This window comes from Astatotilapia calliptera, unplaced genomic scaffold (genome assembly GCF_900246225.1).
Source record: "Astatotilapia calliptera unplaced genomic scaffold, fAstCal1.2 U_scaffold_30, whole genome shotgun sequence".
NCBI lineage: Eukaryota > Metazoa > Chordata > Actinopteri > Cichliformes > Cichlidae > Astatotilapia > Astatotilapia calliptera.
In genome coordinates this window covers 176,417-189,581 of record NW_020535768.1, presented here as the reverse complement: position 1 = coordinate 189,581, position 13,165 = coordinate 176,417, and the positions used below count along the sequence as shown (strand labels likewise).

The following is a 13,165-nucleotide window of genomic DNA, read 5'->3' as shown; positions in this document are numbered from 1 at the left end:
CACTGGTCCGGTCGGGTTGAGTCAAACGATGATTTTTAATGATCACACACGTGGGAGATGGACACTGATGCAGACAGCCTCAAAATCTCAAAATGGTGGAGCATTGCTCAAACTTTTATAGCCTCTGGTGCCTCCACCTTATCATACAAAGCATAAACATTCACATGCTCTCTCTCACACAGCGCCTGAGCTACGACCTTGGCTCCCCGTTTATCTGCTCCTGCTGAGATGGGGCAGAAAACTCTAGTATATTCTGTTCTCTTCTAATCAGACAAATAAGGCGATGACTTTCTGCAAACAGTATTTCTTATAACTCAGCAGTATAATGCATCATAAAACAATATCATTCATTCACAATAAATCAACAGTTTAATATAATGCACATCAGTTTAACTAATGCAATAGTTATCAGCTTCTTCTAATTCAGGAGAATAATGCAAACTAAAACTACATAATAATTCACAATCTTTAATTAGGGGTATAACATGGCATAAAATAATATTAGAATCTAACAATATATTTATTGATATTTACTCTCCTTTATTCATACATCTGTGTGCTTGAGGTTTGGAAATATTTATTAAAATTATAAATAGCCTTTGAAATAATGTAAGACAAATGTTTGATAATACTTACAGTTTATGACAAAGATGATGATGATGATGATGATGATGATGATTATTATTATTATTCTTTTTTTAATTTGAATAATATTTAAATAAAATAAAGGTTTTTCACATTTAAAACAAGTCTTGGACTTGTGTTCTCCTCATTTCCTCTTTAACCCTCAGTCAGCTCACATATGTGTAATGAAACTTACTGTCTGTCTGTTATTGGTCAGTTTAGTCTGTGTGTTAAAGGCCTTTTCATAAAAATCTTGTCAGATCTTGTTAAGTTGTTATTTCTGTGTAAAAGGAAGGAAGCAGAGAGAAGTTTTAAAACCTCTTTGTTTCCTTCACAGCTCTTTGGTATCTGCTGTGCTGCTGCTTCACTCTCTCTCTTTACAGAAAGTTGTAGAAGTTTTCAGACGTGTCACTGCTGGATGTGAGGATGGGAGCCACTTTGCTCTGTGAGCTGGGCCTATTCTGTGAGTACATCACTGACTTCTATTGTTTGATTCATACTGATCCATAAACATGTTTTAGTAAGAAGAACAGAGCATCAGTCATTTGTACCATTGCAGGTCATGTGATCAGAGGACTCTCATGTTTGTTACCAACGTGGTTGTTTGTAGACTGGATTAGATTTTAGTGCACTGACTCAGATCAGAGTGGAGCTGCTTTAGTTTATCTAAGAAAGGTTTGTTTCTCCATCAGTGATAATTTGATGCTTTTGACATCCTAATATAAAATGTAATCAATCATAGTAGACACTGATTAAATGGTAAAAAAAAAAAAAATGGCCTGTATTTATATAGCGCTTTACTAGTCCCTAAGGACCCCAAAGCGCTTTACATATCCAGTCATCCACCCATTCACGCACACATTCACACACTGGTGATGGCAAGCTACATTGTAGCCACAGCCACCCTGGGGCGCACTGACAGAGGCGAGGCTGCCGGACACTGGCGCCACCGGGCCCTCTGACCACCACCAGTAGGCAACGGGTGAAGTGTCTTGCCCAAGGACACAACGACCAAGACTGTCGAAGCCGGGGCTCGAACCGGCAACCTTCCGATTACAAGGCGAACTCCCAACTCTTGAGCCACGATCGCCCCATTAAACATATAACGGCAGTGATTAAAGCCAGTGCTAGATTTAAACAGCCTTTTAACATGTTACATTTCAAATCTAACATCAACAAAACACTCACATGATTTGAGTGTCTTTAGTTTGATAATGTCTGAAGTTTCTGTCTTTATTGTAGTGCTCTGTACGCTCGTCTGCAGTGGACACGCTCAAGGTGACTGAACAGTTTTCACTTTTTCTATTTCTTCCTTTTTATTTAGCAAAGATTATTCTCAACCTGTATGACTCTACATAAATAAAGTATTAATAATCAATCAACATTCTGCCTTGAGCATAAAGTGTTTCAGATTGTCTGTTGTCTGATTGTTTGTTTGTGTTGGATTCTAGTTGCTGTGCTAACTATTGAACCCAGCTCGTCCAGTTATTTCATTGGAGAGTTTGTTACCTTCAAGTGTGACATGAATGAAGGAGAAGACACTGACTGGTATTACACAATCAAGAAGGATGGTCGAGAGTATGCCCCCAACAGGGAGAACAAAGACTGCACATTAGAAATTATCTCAACAGGCCACAGTGGTGAATATCAGTGCTCTGGTAGCAGGAAGGAGTCACATTATATAAAGAACAGTAATACTGTCTTTATAACTGTATTAGGTAAGTCCTCAGTGATTAATGCTGTGATGATTCCTGATAAAATACTCATCTGAATTATAAAAAAATATGTGTTTAATAAATGTTTCATTGAAAGTATTGTATTTCTTATGTGTTGGAACTTTAACAAAGATCCTTGCATTTTACCTAACTTTGTTCACAGTACACACTGCAACCAAAATACTCAGACAATATGTCATTACAGCATGTACATGTTTTACTGTATAACAAGAATAACTGTGGATGAAACTTAATTTAAATAATGAAAAAAAAGAAACATCAAAAGATCCATATAATTTAAGGTGACGATGTTTCTGTTGTCTAAATGTGTGTGTGTGTGTGTGTGTGTGTGTGTGTGTGTGTGTGTGTGTGTGTGTGTTTTCTTGAACTGCATTAGTTTACATTCAGTGTGACTTCTTCAGGCCTGAGATTGAACAAACATTCATACTGTGCTTATTTAGAGATCTACAACCTGAATTACTGCAGCTCTGTCACCATGTTGAGACAGAAATCAGAAAAATTTAAAGTGACTTAAACTGTAGGAAAAAAAAATATATAATGAAGACATTTGTAGATTTTATTGGGGGGGGGGGGATTTCAAAAAATGATTTTTTTTAACCTTTTATACATTTATATTGTATCAGGTGTGCATTTTGTTCTCTTCTTTTTCATAACAGCAGATAGACCCAGGGCCACACTGACAGCAGGAACAACAATCATACCAGTAGGGGGCAGTGTGACACTGACCTGCTCTGTGCAGAGCTCTGATGGATGGAAATATGAGTGGTTCAGACGAACCCAAACAACCTCTGAAGGTAAAATCAGAGATCAACAAAACAGAGATATCAGAGTATCTCAAGGAGGAATCTACAGCTGCAGAGGAACAAGAGGAAACCCAGTTTACTACACTGATAGAAGTGATGATGTCACCATTGAGATAACCTGTGAGTTCAGTCATTTAGTTTGAAATATACATTCACTCATGATTATCAAACATACAATGTGAAGTTTTCTGTGTTGATTTCATGTTTGTTGTGTGATCTCCATTTGACAAATGTCGTCATGGTCAGCACAGGATGAATTCAATGGTCTACAAAGCATGTTACATTGTTAGTCAGACAAAGAGCTGCAGCTGATAGTAGCCTCATTGTAGACAGTTTGTCACCACTTTGTGTCACGAACTTTCAGCTGGTATAGAGACGCCAATGCTGACCTGCTGCTCCATCACCTGAGGACAATAATGACACAAACAGGATAAAATATAGTTCTTCAAACTCCCTCAACAAATGAAAGCAAATATGAAACTTCTTTAAAAAAATATAAAAGTAATTCAATCATCTCATCAAATACTGGCGTAGATTAAAATTAATCTGAAGCACACACACACGAGTGGGTTTGATAGAAAGGTTTTTGATTTTATTTCTATTGAACTCATTGATTTGCATGTTAACCTCAAAGTGATTTTATGAAAGCAAATCAGACTCATTCCAACTTCTTCCTGAAAAAGTCTCATTTGTACAGAAAACGACTTTGTGGAGAAAAGTGTGTTTATGTTCATTCTTTAAAAATAAGTTTCTGTCTGTGATTCAGCTGTTTTACACTCGCTTTATTTAAAAACAAAACAAAACAAACAAACAAACAAACAAACACAGGTAAACAACAGAAGCTCAGATGTCCCAGTTTTACTGCTGGGCTCAGATCACTAACAGTTAACAGTTCACCCATCTCTGCATAAATAAAAGAATTAAAACAAATAATGTGTTATAATTTTAAAAATTGTACAAATACATGAAAGTGATGAACGTCAGCTTAACATTTTGTTTTGCTGTTGTAGTAGCTGTGTACAACATTTAAAATGAAATGTTAAATGATAGAAAATAACTTCCAGTCAGCTTTTGTGTGCGAACTTGATTTTTTCAAATAACTTTTTAATAATATTTGTAGTAAGACGACTTTAAAAACACACACATACTTCTCTTTCAAACACTCTCCTCCCACTCCGATAGAAAGTAAAGAAGTTGTTCACGGCACTGTAACTATTAAAACAGTAATGACCAGAAAACAGAGATGAGGCAGTCAAACTATTTTTGATTTGAAAAAAAAAAAAAAAAACTTTTCTAGGCAGTCGAAGTCTCACATGCAGAAAAATTACACGTTGTTTTCTAAATTGGTCGATGTTTAACACATAATCAGTGCTGTAAGAAATTTCTTCCTTAGACAACCAACAATTTAAAGATTAACTTTTTCTGTATCTTATACAGCAAGTAAACCCAGAGCCACACTGACAGCACACAGTTCAGTCATACCAGCAGGGGGCAGTGTGACACTGAGCTGCTCTGTGGAGGGCTCTGCTGGCTGGAAGTTTGACTGGTTCAGACGTGATTCAGAGTTTTCTGGAGCTCAGAAAATAGGAGCTGGAACATCAGAGCACACGATCAGTATTTCAGAAGGAGGCATCTATTACTGCAGAGGAGGGAGAGGAGATCCAGTTTTCTCCACAGAGGACAGTGCTGCAGTTACAATTCAGAAACAAGGTGAGGGTGAAATTTTGTTGTGAAATACAACTGAAATTTATAAATGAATTAAAGTAACACTATAACTATGATTTTTGTTATTTGTTTTGTGGTTCTTCTTGATATATTTATTTAAATTTTTATATTTGTTTGTTGAACAGTTTGGGCTGCTGTGAATCTGCAGCACAGCTGGTCTCAGATATTCACTGGTGAGACAATCACTCTCAGATGTGAGATTCAGGGAGGTGAAGGAAAGGTGTGGAAATATGAATGGACAGCACCCAACACAAACAGCCCTCCAACATCCAGTGAATACAGGATCAGCAGAGTTTCAGTGTCCCACAGTGGAGACTATAGATGTCGGGGTAGCAGTGACTATCTCTTAACAGGATGGAGTGATGCCTTCAGACTGACAGTTTCATGTGAGTTGGACCATGATTCATGCTGACATTTCATGTTTTCATGTTTACATCTGTCTTAATAGGAAAACTCCAACAATGATCCAGCTGTCTGCAGGCAGCTCAGGACAACAGTTTTTCTCACTGTGCAAACAGAAAGGAGAGACACCATGGAGGCTCTTAAAATATCAGCAGTTTAAAGAGGAATGTACAGAGATGACAGTTTGATAAGAGAATGATAAATCAGTGAAATCTTTAGTTTGTTAGACAGTCTAATGTGTCACATGCAGGTAGGGATGGGAATGGATAAGAATTTATTGATTCTCATTGGCTCCACTTTGAGAGTCGCCACCATCTCTAAGCAGAATATCAAAGACATTCATGCAGATTAGAGGCTGTGAGGTCAAATGTTTGTGCATGTTGGAGGTATTTCCCCTCTTTGTTGTGATCAGTGTTGGGATCATTACTCAAAAAAAGTAAAGCAAAAAAGCTCTTACACAAAAGCAGCACAAAAAGACCTTAAATCAGTTGTCATGGTGATTCTACAGTAGAAACATGAACAGGTAGAAACGGAGCTGCAGCCTGACTGCTCATCAGTTTGTTACCTGTTGAATTTCAGCAGCAGCTTTGCTGTAAATCACAACTCATTTCTCACAGTGCTGGTCTGGGGTCAGCATTCACTCAGCTTTAACGTCACTCTGGGTTCTTGGCTAGCTTAGCGTTAGCATGCTGTGCTTTAAAGAGCCAAAGTTGTGTTAACAGGTGATTATTTGAATGCAGTTGTTTCTGTCCTAGAACAGTTTCCACTTTACCATCACTCTCATCCTGTATGCTGTAATCCAGTTCTCTACTCCCATCCCTACATGCAGGATTACTGATTACTGTTTGTGTTTGTAGATAAATTAATCAGTGAATGTTTAAAGTGTGATCAGTACTGTAGCAAGTTTATTCTTGATTATGTTTTAATGTTTTACTTATTTTGTTTCTTCAACAGCAAGTAAACCCAGAGCCACACTGATAGCACAAAGTTCAGTCATACCAGCAGGGGGCAGTGTGACACTGAGCTGCTCTGTGGAGGGCTCTGCTGGCTGGAAGTTTGACTGGTTCAGACGTGATTCAGTCTCTTCTAAAGCTCAGCTCATGAGAGGAAATGAAGCAAACAGAGTTATTAGTGTCTCACAAGGAGGTCTGTACCACTGCAGAGGAGGGAGAGGAGATCCAGTTTACTACACAGAGGACAGCAGTGACGTCACAGTTAGAGAAACTCGTGAGTTTAATTATTTTATTTCTACCATACTAAGAGGTCATTATGTAATGTGTGCTAACAACTTTATCTAATAGCTGTGAGTTTATTAACCCTTAGATGAGTTTTCTGCTCATTAAGATTACTTGGAGAGGTGGGAAAATAGAAACATTTATTCAACTTTGTTTTTGATTTAAGTCCAAAATTGTGAGATTAAGGACTCACCCTGACAGAGAATGTGCTCTCCAAAAAACATCAACAAAACAATTCAGACCTTTAAAAAATGTGTTTTAGCTACAAAACTTCAAATTGAGGAGAAAAATGAGATCTTGCAGTGAAAAGTTTCAGATTTTGTTTTAATAACAAACAACAAAACAATTGTTTCTTTGTTACAGTGTTGATGTAAACACCAGCCATACCTGCAGGTGTAAACATGAGACTGTGCTATAACAATGTAAACACTGTATATGAGAGCTGTGTTGGATCTGATTGTTCAGTGTTCAGCATGGTGATGGCTGAGGGATCAAAGCTGTTCCTTAGTTTGTTAGTTCTTGTGTTTATGGCTCTGAAATGTCTGCCTGAAGGTAGACGTTCAAACAGTGCATGACCTGGGTGAGATGGATCCTGAAGCATTTCCTTCGTGTTCCTGAGACTGCGGGAGCTGTGCAGTTCTTCAAGTGAGGGCAAAGGATGGCCGACTATCCTCTGGGTGACCTGTATAACCCTGTGGAGCTATTTCCTCTGTGCTACTGTGCAGCTGTGCTATACAGTTCTTCATGTAGCACAGTATGCTATCAAAAACCAGCTACAGGTCAGGGTGTTTGAAAATATCCCAGTGCATCCTGATGAAACAGTCCTGCCTCTGGCCTGGTTTTGACTGTCTTTGTGCTGATTGTAGCAATTTTACTAAGTGGGATGTGGCCGTGATGAAAACAGTTATCAGTGGTCAGACTGGCCCGAGGTGTGGTTTAACCCTGTAGCCTGTTTGAGGTTGATTTTTTTCACTCACGTTACTCTCATGTTTTAAACAGCTGAATTTTTATGTTTCTATTTGTGTCTAACTGGATATTTGTCTGTGAACAGTTCCCAGTAAGCCCACTGTGACCCTGCAGCCATCCTGGACTCAGATATACAGCGGTGAGACAGTCACTGTCAGATGTGAGATTCAGGGAGGTGAAGGAGCTCAGTGGACGTATGAATGGAGAGCAGCCAAGTTAAACACACCTCCAACATCCAATGAATACAGAATCATCAGAGCTACTGAGTCTGACAGTGGAGGATACAGCTGCCGGGGCAGAAGGGACTATTTCTTCTCAGAGTGGAGTGATATCATCACACTGACTGTATCATGTAAGATCTTTCATCCAGAGTATCTAAATAAGGAAAAAGCACTTCTTCTTTCTTACAGCTTTATAACTGTCTTTCATGTTGGTCAGTAAAATGTTTAATAATGGATTGGATTCATATAGCGCTTTTCTAGGCACCCAAAGCGCTTTACAAAACCACTATTCATTCACTCTCACACACTGGTGGAGGCAGCTACAGTTGTAGCCACAGCTGCCCTGGGGCAGACTGACAGAAGCGAGGCTGCCATATCGCGCCATCGGCCCCTCTGGCCAACACCAGTAGGCAAGTAGGGTAAAGTGTCTTGCCCAAGGACACAACGACCAGGACAGAGAGCCCAGGGATCGAACCGGCGACCTTCCGGTTACAGATGCGATTCCCAACCCCCTGAGCCACGGTCGCCGTTTAGTTTTTATTCCAACAACAAAAACCTGAACAGCAGCTTTTTATTCACAGTGAAGAGAACAAAACATATGAGAGTAACTTCTCTGCTGTGCAGCTCTAATACATGAAAGATGAAATGCAGAACAAATGCTGAATCTGTCTCAGCTGCTCCACCACATCCACTAAGAAACATTAAATCCACTGATTGTTCCTCATGTGTGTTTTTAACTTAGAAATGCAGCAAATTAAATATGAAAGATTAGTGTTGTGTTTGTGTGATAGTTGTACAGTTTGTTGTAGCTTCACCATTAAAGTTATGTGATATTTATTATTGACATATTTCCACCAAGTTATTTCAACTGGTTTGATTCAGTCATTGACTTTTGTTCTTTTTCTAAACTGAACTGCAGATAAACCAAAGGCCAAACTGAGAGCTGATAACACAGCTGTTCCAGTAGGGGGCAGTGTGACCCTGACCTGCTCTGTGAACCCATCATCATCATCTGGATGGAAATACTACTGGTACAGAGATGAGAAATCCTCTGAAGCCCTGACCACACAAGATGCAGTTTTCCACTCAAATGGACAAATCAGTGTCTCACAGGAAGGACTCTACAGGTGCAGAGGAGGAAGAGGAAACCCAGTTTACTACACAGAGGACAGCCAGTCAGTCAGGATTGGGAAAACTGGTGAGTTTAACATGAAGTCAGATAAATTCCTGATTAAGGAGGAAGATGAAGAACAAAAGGCATTAACATTTTTGACATTCATGTGTTTTTATTCTACTTTCTTGAACAGTAACAGCCTCAAACAGGCCTGTTGTGACTCTGTATCCAAACTGGTCTGAGATATACAGAGGAGAGACGATCACTGTCAGATGTGAGATCCATGGAGGAGACACTGAGTGGGATTATGAGTGGGAAACAAACAGCAGGATAAAAGCTCCAAATCAAAATGAACACAGGATTAGATCTGCTTCATCATCCAACAGTGGAAACTATCGCTGTAAGAGCAGAATGAAAAGTTCACAGCATGAAACAACAGAGTGGAGTGATTCAGTCACACTGACAGTTTCTGACAGTAAGTAGAGTCATAGTTCATTTAACCTGGAAATAGAAACAGTTTGTAAAAATGTGTTTTTATTAGTACATGTTGAGATATTTGACATGTTTAGATAGTCTCACTCTTAATGTTCATCATAAATATTTGTGAGTCAACATTTTAGTGACATTGAATTCAGAGTTAAGAGACGAAAGATTGAGAGAAAATCTTTGTTGAACAGATGAACCCCGTCCTGTCCTCACTGTGTCTCCATCATGGCTGAGTCCTGGAGCCTCAGTAACTCTGAACTGTGAGGTTGAACATCCGTCTGCAGGATGGAGCTTCTACTGGTATAAAGCTGTTCCTGATCTATCAGAGAAATCCTCCAGTTATGAGCTGCTACCTGATGGCAGTGGGACTGCACAGGACTCCTACATCATTCATGGACAGACACACACAGCAGGATATGTGTGCAGAGCTGGAAGAGGAGACCCAGAGTATCACACTGATCACAGTCAACCAAAGTTTGTCTGGTCTGCAGGTCAGTTTGAGGATTTATAATCTTCATGTTGATGATTTGAAAGTCTGTAAATCTGGCTGCATGACTATCAGGACTCCTGTGAACCACAAAGAAGTCAAACGTAGATGTTCACTGTGATATTTTGAATCCTAACATCTGTGAGCTTTGTGTCTTCACTGCATGTTGTTTCCAGATGTTCATTCAGCAGCGTCTCTCACAGTGAGTCCTGACAGAGTGCAACACTTCACCTCTGACTCTGTCTCACTGACCTGTGAGGGAAACTTCACTGAGTGGAGAGTGAGGAAGTTCTCTGAGGACGGCCGACTCTCTGACTGTAGGAGAATGACTGGATCCACATGTGACATCAACACATCAAAGTCAGATACTGCAGTGTACTGGTGTGAGTCTGGATCAGGAGAGTTCAGCAGTGCAGTCAACATCACTGTACAGAGTATGTTATTATACATTTACTTCTTGGATTTGGATGATTTAAACGTCACATGAACATTTGTCCCAGCTTTGCTGTATGTGTGTAATTTATCTGGAGAAATAGCGTTTTTTTAAATACACGAGATCAGATCTTCATGATGAAAAACATTTGTACAATCTGTTCTTATTATTGTTCGTCAGCTTTTTCTCAAAGTGTGCAGCAGCTGATGTGACTGAAACAATTGTGTGTGATTGTGTCACAGATGATGGTGATGGTCCTATCCTGGTGAGTCCTGTTCATCCTGTGACTGAGGGAGCTTCTGTTAGTCTGAGCTGCAGTTTGAGAACACAAAAAATACTTTCCAATGTGTTTTTCTATCACAATGACAAACTTATTCAAAATGATCCCCGAGGGGAGCTGAAGATCTCTGCAGTGTCAAAGTCTGATGAAGGTTTCTACAAGTGTCAGTACTCAGGAAGAGAGTCAGCACAGAGCTGGATGTCAGTTAAAGGTGAGCAGGATCAAAACATGTGATGGATTTTTATGAGTTTGATGACTGAGAAGCAACATTAGATTTTCTGATTTAAGTCTCAAAGTCGCCTGGCTTAATTTTGTAAAATTATATATATAAATACATATAATTCATCAATGAATAATTATTGTTTCTTGTTACTGTGTCAGGAGCTGACAGCTCTTCGTCTCCTGTGTGGTTGATTGTTGGACTGGTTTGTGGAGTCTCTCTCATTATTATTCTCCTGCTCTTGTTGTATCGCTGCAGACAGTCCAAGTGTAAGAGCCTCTTCTTTTCATGCTGTATTACAGAGTTTATTTACTACACACACTTTAATTATTCACACATATACATGTATTCTGATCGAACAATTCACATCACAAACATGTGTAATAACATTTGTCTCTTTCACAGGTTCCTGCTTCACCAGGTTGGTAAAATACTTTTTATTATTATTTTAAACAAACATCAGTTACTTTTGAGTTTATTGTGTTTATTTCCTGTTTCAGGTGGATCCAGTCTGAGAGTCACAGTCCGGGCTCCTCCACAAATCATGGAGTCAACCAGAATGAAACTCATGAATACAACTCTGTTCATCCTGGTCAGCACTTAAACCGATCTTTATTATCATTGTTAATATTGACTTTTCATTCAGTCTCCATTAACAGGAACATTTCTTAGGTTCAGTTTGTGCTCAGCAGCTTTTCAAAGAACATTTATCAAAATCCAGTTGGACAAACATCCAAATAACCAACTGACTACATGCACAAAAGATCAGAAACAAACAGGATTTTACAACCTGATTGTATCTTTAACTCGACTGAAAGAATCCACAAATGTTATTGTTTCATATCAGAGCAACACAAACAGTAACACCATGATGGGTTCATGCTCTGAAAATATCTGACAGTCCTGGATTTGACTTAAACACAATTAATGAAATTGAATGTGATGTGTTCACAAACATTTTTACATTTCAGGTGCAGATGAACCGCGAGACGTCACATACTCTCTTATTAAACTTCAAAACCTTAGAAAGAAGAGTGAGTACACAAAACACACAGTGTAGAAAAAAGCCTGGGAAGTTTTTAAAGTGTTTAAAATTTTCATTAATCTGATCATCTTCACAGAGAAGCATCATAAACCAGAGCAGAGTGCTGTTTACTCTGAGGTGAAGACGGGAGCTGCAGGTACAGTCACAACAGTCTCATTCAGTGTTTGTACTTGAACGTGTCATCACATCATTATATTGCAGGTAATTATAGGTCAACATGGAGTTTAGTTATTCACTTACTAATCAGTGTTTCAGCTTTACTGAATCACAGCATCCACAGATTCTGACCCAGACCTCAATCACAAAACACACACATGCAAAGCTGAAGTGTCACAGGCAACAAATGATTTCACTCTCTTTCACTGTAGTTGTAAAAAGTTTAAAGTCCATATGTATCCAAAATCTTTGTATCATATCTGTGCTGAACAAATGTGTGCTGAGCTCTGACGTCTCTTTTAGAGGACAGTCTGATGTATGCTGAGGTCAAACAGCCCAAAAAAGAAAAAGCCAAGAAAAACAAAGGTGAGCAAAGTCTGCCATCATCTCCAAGGGACAATCCATCAGCTGATTAAAATCTGTCATACTCAATTATCTTTGCATTAGTGGACACACCCAGTTTCCTCCTGGTTAATGATATTATTGTTTTCAATGATCTTCTCTTCATTCACAGGAACATCAAGTCCTGCAGCTGATGCAGCAGTTTATTCTGAAGTCACATCAGGAAGCTCTCTCAGTAATTCTGCTGCCATGCAGGCTGATTTATTCTTCACATTATTAAATGTCTTCAGCTCATAATATCTTTACATGTTGGAAATCACTTTGTCTCTTTGTGCTTGTCTTACAGGTCAGTGAGGAGAGCTGTAGCAGCAAAGCCAAGAAGAAGCTTTTTATGAAGCCACTCTTGCTCCTCTGCTGCCCAAATATCAGACATGCTCAGCTTTATGTGCAGTTACAATATTAAATCCTAATATCAGACATATTGCTCTCTTATAGCATAAATAAATGCAGGTGTACTCGTGCTCTTTATATTCAGTTTTTTATTAAAGATTTTGTAATAAACCTTGACTGTATCTAACATGTTCCAACAGCAGTGTGAAATATGTGATCTTTAGTATCTGACAGCACAACTTAAAGTCAGTGTTTGCAGTGTTTCACAAGTAAATACTGATATGGGCACCAACAAATACTTTAACTGTGTTTGTTTACATTATATAAATAAGAATTATATCATAGGCAGTGAATACATTTGAATGTATTTCATGTATATTTTTGTGTTTCTGATCATTTTTCGCATCTTTTAGTTAGAAGGTAGAAATAATTTTTTTTTACATTTGAACATTTTATGTTTGATTTTTGTTTCCTGTTTGAGATTATTGATAGACTAACAA

The 13,165-nt window shown here is 38.7% G+C and overlaps 2 protein-coding genes across 4 annotated transcripts in view; both read left to right on the top strand.

Moving 5' to 3' along the window:
• The window catches only part of LOC113017995 (Fc receptor-like protein 5), a 56,898-nt gene extending 44,169 nt beyond the window's left edge, over positions 1-12,729 (top strand). For 2 of the 3 annotated variants that reach the window (XM_026161075.1, XM_026161070.1), the window contains 6 exons: positions 11,138-11,153; positions 11,233-11,324; positions 11,704-11,766; positions 11,854-11,913; positions 12,237-12,299; positions 12,448-12,614. In XM_026161075.1, coding sequence (XP_026016860.1) covers positions 11,138-11,153; positions 11,233-11,324; positions 11,704-11,766; positions 11,854-11,913; positions 12,237-12,299; positions 12,448-12,572 — 419 coding nt within the window. In that variant the 3' untranslated portion in view covers positions 12,573-12,614. The other variant, XM_026161071.1, reaches the window with a different exon arrangement.
• LOC113017996 (high affinity immunoglobulin gamma Fc receptor I-like) lies at positions 6,330-9,309 on the top strand. Its single transcript, XM_026161077.1, has 4 exons — positions 6,330-6,517; positions 7,577-7,843; positions 8,632-8,910; positions 9,020-9,309. The coding sequence occupies exons 1-4, from the start codon at positions 6,391-6,393 to the stop codon at positions 9,307-9,309; spliced, it is 963 nt and encodes a 320-aa protein (XP_026016862.1). The 5' UTR covers positions 6,330-6,390.
• Positions 12,730-13,165: the final 436 nt, after the last annotated feature.

What these genes read in the sequence shown, in the direction of transcription:
- LOC113017996 (XM_026161077.1), top strand. Translation starts at nt 6,391, where the DNA reads ATGAGAGGAAATGAAGCAAACAGAGTTATTAGTGTCTCACAAGGAGGT. An exon ending in CGTCACAGTTAGAGAAACTC is followed by an intron (nt 6,518 to 7,576) that starts GTGAGTTTAATT and finishes GTCTGTGAACAG; the next exon opens with TTCCCAGTAAGCCCACTGTG. An exon ending in AGTCAGGATTGGGAAAACTG is followed by an intron (nt 8,911 to 9,019) that starts GTGAGTTTAACA and finishes TTTCTTGAACAG; the next exon opens with TAACAGCCTCAAACAGGCCT.